Source organism: Callospermophilus lateralis, chromosome 7 (assembly GCF_048772815.1).
Source record: "Callospermophilus lateralis isolate mCalLat2 chromosome 7, mCalLat2.hap1, whole genome shotgun sequence".
NCBI lineage: Eukaryota > Metazoa > Chordata > Mammalia > Rodentia > Sciuridae > Callospermophilus > Callospermophilus lateralis.
Window position 1 is genome coordinate 11,468,989 of NC_135311.1, and position 11,416 is coordinate 11,480,404.

At 42.5% G+C, this 11,416-nt stretch overlaps 1 protein-coding gene and 1 pseudogene across 1 annotated transcript; one reads left to right on the forward strand and one right to left on the reverse strand.

Moving 5' to 3' along the window:
* Positions 1-2,004: 2,004 nt before the first annotated feature.
* On the forward strand, positions 2,005-6,293 carry LOC143403557 (mucosal pentraxin-like; annotated as a pseudogene).
* A 3,387-nt stretch (positions 6,294-9,680) lies between these two features.
* On the reverse strand, positions 9,681-10,613 carry LOC143403992 (olfactory receptor 10J1-like). The gene has a single exon (XM_076862348.1). The coding sequence runs from the start codon at positions 10,611-10,613 to the stop codon at positions 9,681-9,683; it is 933 nt and encodes a 310-aa protein (XP_076718463.1).
* Positions 10,614-11,416: the final 803 nt, after the last annotated feature.

An 11,416-nucleotide genomic window follows, 5' to 3' on the forward strand; every position in this document is an offset into this window, starting at 1 on the left:
CTAAGAACTTCGTTATCTTTCATTTTGAGACAAGTAACCCCATTTCTGACTCATATGCTGAATTTTGCAGGCTGGCCTTGAACTTGTAATCCTTTCTCCTCAGCTTCCCAAATTGCTAGGATTACAGGTGCCCGCCACTATGCCTGGAGTTAAATATGTATTATGAATATTATTAAGATCCATAAAACTAAGTTACAAAGTAACATTTAATTGTATATACTGGCATAGTAACATATTTGATGGCAATAACTTATTTATTTTTTATTGTGCAAAAATATGCTGTAAAAAGTTATTTTCAGAATTCTGGGGAGTCTTGTTATATGGTGCAATGGGCATGATTTCAGAGTTACAAGAGAGAAAAATGGAAGATTGATTAGATCAATCTAAAATTATATAAACAAGACACGGATCTTAACATGTTTGAATTCCCGTAACCCCATTTCTGACTCATATGCTATTATTGTCCAACAACTAGCTCACTTGCTGCTAATCATCTAGTTGGAGACCAAAAGAATCACTAAACTCACATCACCAACCCACAGACTCATCAACTAAATAAATGTTTGTTGTTTTAAAAGCTGAGTTTAAATGTGGTGTGTTACAGAGCATAATTAAGTAAAAATAGACTGCCACAACTATAGTGGCTTTTGTTGTTTGCAACTGAGAGCCTTAATTCATACAATTTACTTTACTTTTCATTAACCTGGGAACTATGGAGCAATTAGTTCCATAGACAGCTTTAAACTTCTTATATATAAGTTTAATCGCAGTGATAGGTGCAGGAGATTTATCTGTGGGGGAAAAACACACCTGACCTATATGTTCTTGGATTTTAAAGTCATAATGTGTGATGAAAAAAAGGCAAGATCAATACAGCAACTTTCAACAGATTTTTATTGAAAACAAAGAGACAAATGTTAAGATAAAACAAATAGATTTATAAATCATGGATTTAGGTCATACAAATTAGATTATTCCTAGAATCTAAACATTAATCCATGCCCTCTTGAGATGAACTCAATATATCCAAATTCGTGGACACCTTACTTGAGCCCCCAGTGTCCTGATGGTGTCCTGAATCCAGATAAAGGACATAATCTTAGAGCCTAACATCCACAGAGAACTTGGCAACATTATTGTTGTGACTACAATAGTTAGACCTCTACTCTGCCACAAACAAAGGGGTTTCCATCCCACAACCCTGTTGAATTCCATTGCCACCTGAATCAGTGAATGTCTTCTCCTGGTTATAACCCAGCCCTTAATCAAAGAGTGGAAAGTGGTCTCTCCAGCAGGTTCACAAGTATGCTCACTTTATAGTCTTCACACTTATAATAAGTATAAGTCAGTTTTTCATTCCTACAACAAAATACCTGAGATAATAAAGCTAAAAAAGAGGAAAGGTTTAATTTGGCTCATAGTTTCAGTTTATGACCAGTAGACTCCATTACTTTTCAATACCTCATGGCAGAGAGCACATGGTAGAGTAAACTGCTTTATTCAAGTTTGTTGGGAAGAAGGAAGAGAGAGGAAGAGACTGACATCCTGCAGTTCCCTTCAAGGGCATACCGCAATAACAAAACTTCCCCCTAGACCCCACCTCTTAAAGATTTCCACCACCACCCTCCAAGGATGCTAAGCTGGGGGACAAGACATGATGGACATTTAAGGTCTGGACTATGGCAGGCTGCCGTGACGTTCTTAACACATAAGAACATCAAGAGGACATAGAGCCTCACGAGGTCAGGGGTGGGTAGTGGAGAGATGAACAGGACAGTTCAGAAGGAAATAGGATAATGCAAAAAGGAGGCAAAAGCACAACAGCTCAGAAGAGAAACAGACAAGTTTTAGCCATTACCTTTGTTCAGCGGATGTTGACCATTTATAACTTTGCTTTTTGTTGATGGAACAAAGGTCTGGCCCCTGTGGGCACAATAGAAACAGCCAAACCATGAGGTCACTGTGCTGTTCCTCTCACTACCCCTGGAGCCCAAGGAAGGCATGATGGAGAAACTGCTTCCAGGGGCCCTGCTTCTCTCGGCTCTCTCGGGAGATGCGACACAGTCAGGTCCTCCGCCTGACTCAGAAGTGCCTCGGAGTCCCAGGGTATTCAGGGTACCAGATGTTTTTCGGTTGTTGCTGCTGTTGTCAGGGGGGTGTGAAAGAAAGATGGTGTGTAAGTTACCTTTTGCTGCCTATGAATTCACCTTTAGACCCAGCAGCTTGAGACAGAAAGCACTTATTATCTCATGGTTTTTTTGTTTTTTTTTTTCCTGTGGAGCAGAAAACAGAGAGTGGGTTAGCTGGTGATCCGGATGAGAGGTCTCTGGTGAGTTCGCAGTCCATCGGCCAGGGCTTGAGCCTCCTCTGAAGGCTTTTCTAGGGGAGGATCTTGCCGGGTGCAGTCGGGGGTTCAGATCTTTTCAGGAGGTGGAGTTGAGGGCCTCAGTTCCTCCCTGTCTGTTGGCCTGAGGCCCCTTTTCATTCCTTGCCCCCCTGCCCCCGGGCGATCCTTTAGAGCAGCCCACAGGATGCCCAGGTCTCCTCCAATAGTGAGTGATCTGACACATGGAGAGAAAGTGCCTAAATGCAAAAGCGCCAGCCTTTTTCACAGTCTAATCTTAGAAATCACGTACCTCGCTCCTGCTGCTCCTTATTCATTACAGTGAGTCAGCCCATACCTGATGAGAGGGGAATTATTTTAGGACATATTTTTAAAACCTCCACGGATGCTAATGAAACAGGATATGCCTGGCACAAGGAGAGTCCCTGGGTCGGAGAAAGGAGAACCCAGCCCAGCCTGGTTAGATGGGAGTACCACTGCCCCCTCACCCAAGAGAATAAGAAGGAGCCTGTGATTCCTGCTAGAAAAAGAGAAGTAGGTCCAGGGGTGGGCTTTGACGCTCTGATCCTTTTCAACCATTGCTATGGTTTGAATATGAGCACCCCCCACCTCGCCCCAAGGCTCACATAGGAGACAATGCAAAAAAGGTTCAGAGGGAAAATGATTAGATCAGGAAAACTATAATCCAACTGGTGAATGGACTCACTTGGAAGGACGAATGGGTGGTGACCATAGAATGTAGCATGTGGCTAGAGGAAGTTCATCGCTGGGGGCATCCCTTTGTTCTTGATATTTTTGTCCCTGATAAATGGACCTCTTTCTGCTTCCTGGTTGCCATGTGCTGAGCCGATTTCCTCCACCGCGCCCTTCGACCGTGATGTTTGGCCTCCCCTCGGGGCCTGTGGTTACGGAGTCAGCCAGCCATGCACTGAATCTCTGAAACCAGGAGCCAAAATAAACTTTTCTTTCCCTAAGTTGTTCTCGTCAGGTCTCTTGATCAAAGCAAGGCAAAGCGAAAATAAGCATTTAGCCTGAGTAATGTGAGAGGAAGCAGGAACTCTTAGAAGTAGCTTAGACTTTAAATCAGAGAACCCGTTCCTCCCTCACGCCTGAATGGCCTTTGTGAAATCATTGCACTCTGAGTCTCAGCGTCTTCATCTCTACAATGGCAAATAGAAATGATATCTACGCAATAGAGAATCGTTATGAAGGGTGGGTGAGAGCGTTTAAAGGCAACATATACTTTGGGATGTGTAGGTGTTATAAAAATATTAGTTTTATATTAGCTGTAATAAAGCTTCAGTATTTCAACACTTTTTTTTTTTTTTTTTTACCCCTTTCTGTTACTGCCTCTAAGGGTAACCTTATCTTCTCAAGTTTGAGACATTCCTTTCTCTAGGGTATGACCATCCGTCATAAGTTATTCAAAATCTCATTCTCTGGCTAACCAGGCTGTTTTTTTTTCTCCAGGTTTATATACTGACGATAAGTAAGAAACAGATAGGAGTGGTGGGAACATGAGGTTAAAGGGATAATTCTATAATCTGGGCCAACTGCCTCCCACACGCTTTCTTTTAAGAAGCAATTTACCTGGCAGCCCTGCCTAGCTTGAGTCAATAGGATGTGTAACATTCCTCAGCAAACAACCTGTTAGCTGCAAAAGAAATGCAGGCCTGAAAGGGTCATCTCTCCCTGCCTGTAAGAATATAAGTTACCCTGAAGGGGAAGGGGTTTTGTAGCCTTTACACAGATCAGATTTGAGAACTCAGGACGATACGATCATTCGAAGCAAACCCCCTAACGATCTGTAAGAGCAAATTTCCATTATAACAGGTCATCATGGGCCAAAGTGACCCAGAGTGAGCGCGGATCTTTAGCATGTCATTGTAATAGTAAATCTCCCCTCCATGGGGCAAGAGCATGCACACTAGGGACGTGAAAGTCTGAAGCAATCCTGGTGTCAGTCAAATATCAAGGGGTGGACCTGGGCAAGACTCAGTGGAAACTTCCCTGAGACCCCAATAAAACTGGAAGGCAGGAGTGGTGAGCCATCTAAGATGACCTACTCTCTGTTTCCATCTCCCTATCTCCTCTAATAAACTCAGGCCTTCTGTTTTAGCAACGTGTCAGAAGTCTTTCCAGTGTGATCACAGGAACCAGTGACCAAGGACTGTTACAGATGCCTTGGGTCTGCAGTGGGCCCTTGCTGTGTAGCACTGACAAAGCTGCATATCACAAACAGGGAAAGAATTAAATCAAGGGTATAAATGCATGATTTCCTCTCCTCTTCTCCCAGTTCCCACTGGACCGACAGAAATTTGGAATTTTCATTCTTTCTGTGTCCTTCTGTGTCACTCTCTTTCTTTCTCTTATCTATGATCTCTTCCTAAGTGTTCTGTTTTGATTGTTTGTCTAATGTTACCGTTACCATTCCTTAAAAATCTTCTGTATCGAAGGAAATAGGAATTCAAGACGTTTTTTCCATTTCCTCTTATTAGGAAATCGATTCAAGATTTCCTATTACTTCTAGGTTCTGTGTCCCTTGATTCAGTTAGTCGCTATTTTCTCATTTATTTTCCGGACCATAGTCTTTGTTAAATTTATTTTTCCAAGAAAGAAAAGAATAATATTATTTTATGATAATTATACTCTTTTGATGAGTCAATGATAAGTAATTCCATGATCCTGGTGTTGCAGCTATGAGACATTGTGGAAAACTGACCCTGAACTGACCCACAAGAATTGCCCAGGGAAATGGACAGGGTGTCAAGGGTATCACCAAGGTTGGGCCACATGGTTTGCATGCTATCGTATTCCTCGGACTTTGTCCTAACCGCAAATGTTGGTCCATCATAGCCAAATCAAGTTTCGCGATGAGCCACCACAGTTACATGTAACCCCAACCACACGTGTCCCATGGGAGAAATCTCAGAGCCTCATCAGTGGTAAAAGAATATGGAGTGTGGCATGCTTTATCCATTATGCTCAGTGAGTCAGCAAGTCATTCATCGGCGGGTCCTGTTCTGTGACTAGTGTTTTCACTGTTATCCAGATGAAATCCGTAACAAAGAGGGGTAGGCTTGATATAGGATATCTTTAATCTCCTTTTCTGACAGGCCAGCTGAACCAAAAACCCGCCTTGTAACACTGACATTTTGCTTACACTAACAGAAACAAGGCACTTGCAGGAACTCCATAAACTTTGGCATGCCACACCAAGACTGTCAGGAGGCCGCCCAGGGCTCACAGTGAGAGCAAATCACACAAGTGAGTCGACAGAGGTTTGCTTCATTGTCTTTTCTCCACAGATATGAGAGGAAAGGTGTTTGTTTTCCCTCAAGAATCAGCTACCGCCTCTGTGTCCCTGATCCCCCAGGTAAGGAAGCCGCTGCGGGGACTTCGCTCTGTGTCTGAAATCCTTCAGCGCCTTCACCTGTCCTTATAGTCTCTTCTCCCTCAACACTCGGGACCAGGACAATGAGCTTCTTCTCTTTGTTGACAGAATAGAAGAGTTCACACTGTCTGTTGGGACTGCGGAGGCCACTCTCCAGGCCCACCAAAGTCCCCTTATTCCCCAATCCATTTGTGCGTGAGCTGGGAACCCTCCTCTGGGATTGCTGAGCTCTGGGTGGACAGAAAGCCCACGGGTAGGAAAGGTTTGAGAAAGGGGTATTCTCTGGGGGCTGAGGCAAAGATTATCCTGGGACAAGAGCAGGATTCCTTTGGGGGACATTTTGATGCAAAACAGTCCTTTGTTGGAGAGATATGGGAGGTGTCTTTAGGGGACTGTAGACTCCCCCTCAATGAGACGTGTGACTGGTGTCACCAGGACAATATCCTGAATTGCCAGGCCCTGATTCATGAAGATAGTGAGGATGTGGTGACTAAGCCTAAGGTGTGGCCCATAAGCCTCATTCTTTCTAGTATGATTTGTGTCACATCTCTTTGAAATTAAATCTATTGATTTTTTTTTTCTGGGGTAAACTACATTAAAAAAAAAAAAAAAAAGACCCACGAAGTCCAGCTAGGCCTTCAATATATATTATTTATTGTTGCAAAAATTACTTTGGATGGTGCTGTAATTTTCTGCAGCATCATTATCATAGGAACTCAGGGGAACGGACTGCTTTCAGTACCAGGTACCAATCTCATAGAATCCTCTATTGCTACAGGAGGTCCTACGGGGGCTCTGCGCTCTCCAATTCAGCAACCTAATAATATAATGTCTCACGCCAAGTGTGGTGGAGCATACCTGTAATCCCACCCACTTGGGGGTCTGAGGAGGGAGAATTGTAAGTTCAAGACCACCCTGGCGACTTAGCAAGACCCTGTTTCATAATAAAAAAATTTTAAAAAGACCAGGGCTATAGTTTTTGGTAGAGTGCCACTGGGTTTGATACCCAGTACTGCCAAAAATAAAAATAAAACATGCATTTTAAAAAGTGATGTATCTACTAGGCAAAACTTTCAGGAATTGGCTAGTTTAGTGAGCAGAACCTCCAAAGAGAGGTTCTCAAAAGGGGCTTTCTGAAAGCAAGATGTTGAAAGTGTCTTCCTGGTACATACCCCAGAAAGGACTTCAGGATGTCCTTAGGGAAACCCAGGGAAAAGCAAAGATAAACCACCCTGGGGGGATCTCGCTTCACACTCACTCTCAAGTTGCTCTCTTGGAAGTAGCTGTTTTGAGGAAGCAAATATTCTATTCTCTTAAGTTCTATAAACATGCACATTTCCCTTCTTTGCACTCCTACCATAGAGACTCCCAGGCCTTTTGTTTGACAAACAGTGTCAAACACATTTTCTATGGGGACACTAAGAAAGTCATACAGGTGGCAGATACAGACTGATTTTTTTCCCCTACATATGCTCTTTATAAAGTAGAAGACATTTGTAAAATTCTGTTGTTTTTTTTTTTTTTTAATTCAGATCAAATAATTCTAAAATTGTAAAACTTTCTCACAAGTCAAGATAACCTTCCCCTTTAGGAGATGATGACCACAGGAGCTTAGAAATTCCCAGTCTCTTGTTTAGAAAAGTCTTTAAATTTAGACTTTAAACTAGACATTCAATAATTCTCAGAAGAGATCATCAAGGTAAAGGATGACCAGGAAGAAGGTAAAGGTGAGACATGGACCCCAGGTCATGTTCTACCTAGATAAGAATAAAAATCATGGGCTGATTTCCAGATCTGCAGTAACAATAGTTAGTTGAAAGATGGCATTAATAAGTTCAACTTCAAAAAAGATCTCTAGATATCCCTATAGTTGTGAATACAGTGTAATATGTGTGTTAACCCACAGAAAACCCATAGTGTAATAAAATTCAGAGCCAGATGTGACCAAGTTGTTTCCTAACATGGAACATACGGGTGATCCAGACTCATTGAGAGAATTGTTCTAATGTGAGTCTCAACAAAATAGGGGGAAAAAAATGCTATGGGTCTTCAAGGCAAGTGAGAATGTTTTGAGCTGACAGTATTTCTTCTGGAATGTCAGAATCTGTTACTCCTGTCACTGCCCAAAGGAAAAAGTGATAAGTGGGAAAGGCAGTTTTGACTGTCTCCAATGCGTTCTGTACGCCAACCACATCTTCTTTGAAGATTTTTGAGCTCAGTGTTTATCTGACATTAAGGTTGATCTTTCCACCCCTCACTTCAAATAGGCATTATGTGGACCACTTTTATGTCATCAACAAACTTTCAATAATCAGCTCTCCCCTTGCTTCCTACCAGCTTCCCATCTCCTGAGCAACATCTGATCATGGTGGTAATCCATAAGATTAATACAGGGTATAGGATGATGAATAGCTTGGTGGTAGAGCATTTGCCTACCATGTGCAAGGCACTGGGTTCAATCACCAGCACAACAAAAATAATAAACATTTTTTAAAAATGTATAAAAGCAATACTCAGGTCAGTGGAACTTTTGATTCTTTTTTCTTTAATTTTTTTTTTAAGTTGTAGACGGGAACAATACCTTTATTTGATTTATTTATTTTTATGTGGTGCCGAGGATCAAACCCAGGGCCTCACACGTGCTAGGCAAGTGCTCCACCACTGAACTACAGCCTCAGCCCTAAACTTTTGATTCTTTAAAGCAACCTTAACCACAAAATTTTGCAACTTTTTCTGGGTAGAGGATGAATGATAGAATCAAATTTCAGGGGCATTACAAAATATCCAAGCCAGGCACCGCAGTACATACCTATAATCCCAGCAGTTTAGGAGACTGAGGCAGGAGGTGTTGAGAGTCACAGCTGAAGGGGCCCCAGCAAACTTCCAGCTGCCAGCAAACTTCCAGCTGCCAACTGATGATTGGCTCACAGCGGCCCCAGCAAACTTCTAGCTGCCAACTGATTGGTTCCTCTGCGGTGATGCTCATTGGGCTGTTTCCCCGCCCTTTCAGACCACGGAGCTGCTCATTGGGAGACTTTTTTTGGCTCTGCCCACTCGACCCAGCCAATCAGCCTCAAGAGCAGGAGGAGTGGGGGAGGTGGAGAGGCTTGTGGGAAGCCTGTGGTGGCAGTTGGGCTCTGAAGGTTTTTCCTGAGGAGCTGTGTGGTGTGGTGTGTGTGTTCTAAAAATAAAGTTCATTTCTTTTGACAAGTGGCTCCTGAATTGTGCCCAGCCAGACTGTGGCAAGGAGGATCACAAATTCAAAGTCAGGCTCAGCAAAAGTGAGGTGCTAAGCAATTCAGTGATATCCTGTCTCTAAATAAAATACAAAATAGGGCTGGGGATGTGGCTCAATGGCCAAGCACCTCTGAGTTCAATCCCTAGTACCCATTACCCGCCCCCCCCCAAAATGCCCAGACTATGATAGATTATACCATAGTCCCCTCTTATTGTGGGAAATACATTCCAAGACCCCAAGTCGATACCTAAGATCGAGGGTAGTACTGAACTCCACATATACAGTTTTTCCTGTTTATACATTTCTATGATAAAGTTTAATTTATAGATTAGGCAAAATAAGAGATTAGCAATAATAACTAATGATAGAATAATTAAAACAATATATTGTAATAAATGTTATGCAACTATGGTCTTATTCTCTCTCTCAAGATATTACATTGTATTATCTTATTACATTGTATTATTATATTAATGTGTGGGTAACATGTATAACATAGATACAGTGAACAAATATTTGATCCATGTCTCAAGTGGGATGGAGCAGGATTGTACTAGATCTCATCACCATTTCGAGCATAGAATGATGCAGTGCAGAGTTTAAAACTTATGAATTCTTCATTTCTTGAATTTTCCATTTAATATCTTGAGACCACAGTTGGCCGTGGGTCACTGAAACTACAGTATGTCAAACTGCCAAATATCCTAGGCAGGAGGTTTTTTGCCAATAGCCCGGCGAAGGGCATCCTTGACCTCTTTATTCCTTAAAGTATACACCACCGGATTGAGGAGTGGAGTAAAAACAGTGTAAGTCACCGAGATCAGCTGGTCCTGATCCCTGGTGTTCTCTGACTTGGGCTTGAGGTAGGCGATGGAGGCACAGCCATAGTGGACGATGACCACAGTGAGGTGGGAGGCACACGTTGCAAAAGCTTTCTTCCGTCCTTCAGCAGAGGCAATCTTGAGGATAGTAGAAATGATGAGAATGTAAGAGATGAAGACCAAACCCATGGGCACCACAATAACCAGTGAACTGATGATAAAATTAAGTATGTCATGTAGGGTGGTGTCAGCACAGGAGAGTTTCATAACTGGGCGGATGTCACAGAAATAATGGGCCACCTCTCTATCACAAAAAGGCAGCCTGAACACAGATGAAATCTGAATGACAGCCACAAGCAGCCCAATGCTGCAGGCTCCCGATACCAGCTGGGCACATACCCTCTTGTTCATGATGACCGTGTACCTCAAGGGGTTGCAGATGGCTACATAGCGGTCATACCCCATGGCTGTGAGCAGAAAGCAGTTGTTGATGGCCAAAGTGATAAAAAAGAACATCTGGGTGGCACAGCCAGCCAAGGAGATGGGCTGGCTTAGACCTCTGAGGCTGGAGAGCATCCGTGGTACGATGACCAACGTGTACACAGTCTCTGAAGTGGAAAGCATACTGAGAAAGAAGTACATAGGTGTGTGAAGGTGACGATCGATGCTGATAATCGTCACAATGATGACATTTCCAGCCAAGGTTAAGAGGTACAAACTAAGAAACACCACAAATAGGGTAAGCTGGTGTTCATGGAAGCTGGAGAAACCCTGGAAAACAAACTCACTCACCACTGTGCAGTTTTCCTCCTTCATTGAACCAATCCCAGATCCAAAAGATGGAGACTTAGGTCCATCAGCCCTAATTCCCCATCGCCCACTGCTTTGAACTGGAGAACCCTCGGAGGAGGAGGAGGCGTTAGGGATTCAAGTTAGTGGGGACAACTGTTCATCCGGGAAACTGTTCTAGTAAAGAATAGAAAACACAATCAGGAAACAATTTCATGATTTATGCACAAGTTGTGGAAAAATAAATAGGGATGCGACAGAGCGGAAGGAAAGGTAGCTGGGGCCAATTTGGTAAAGATTTCCTGGTGAGCAGGAACACAAGTGTTAGGAGAAAACCACGTTAATGAAATAGAAAAATGCATAGTTAGACTTGAAAAATAATTTTCTTATAACTTCAGATTTTGTTATTAAAGTTTGTTTAAACTAGAGCTTTGATCATCTTCTTAAAGAACTTTCCTCGGGGCTGCCCAAAGCTCTCTGTTCCAGCGTAACACCTGTGTGTGCCTTCTGCCTGTTCCTCTTCTCTGTGTTTTTTTGTGAACCCTTTTTACAAGTCATTCAACTTCTTCAAATCTGACTGTTCTCCACACTTTTTTTAGGCCAAGAAATGTTCCCCTCTTGATTCAATACTTCCTCCCTTCCTCAGAAAGTCTCCTCAGTATTAAATAGAACTAAATAGAATAGATTTCCTTTTTTTTTTTTAAATCACTTTTCTTTCTTTTTTTTAATTACTTGGGCCATCAATAAACTCCTTGTAGTGTTTCTAAGTATTCCCCCAAACTTGGGCATTTCCACACTTTTTCAAGCTTATGTTTACATGCAAACTTTTA

Coding starts and splice junctions, on each gene's coding strand:
- LOC143403992 (XM_076862348.1), bottom strand. CDS start 10,613: ATGAAGGAGGAAAACTGCACAGTGGTGAGTGAGTTTGTTTTCCAGGGT.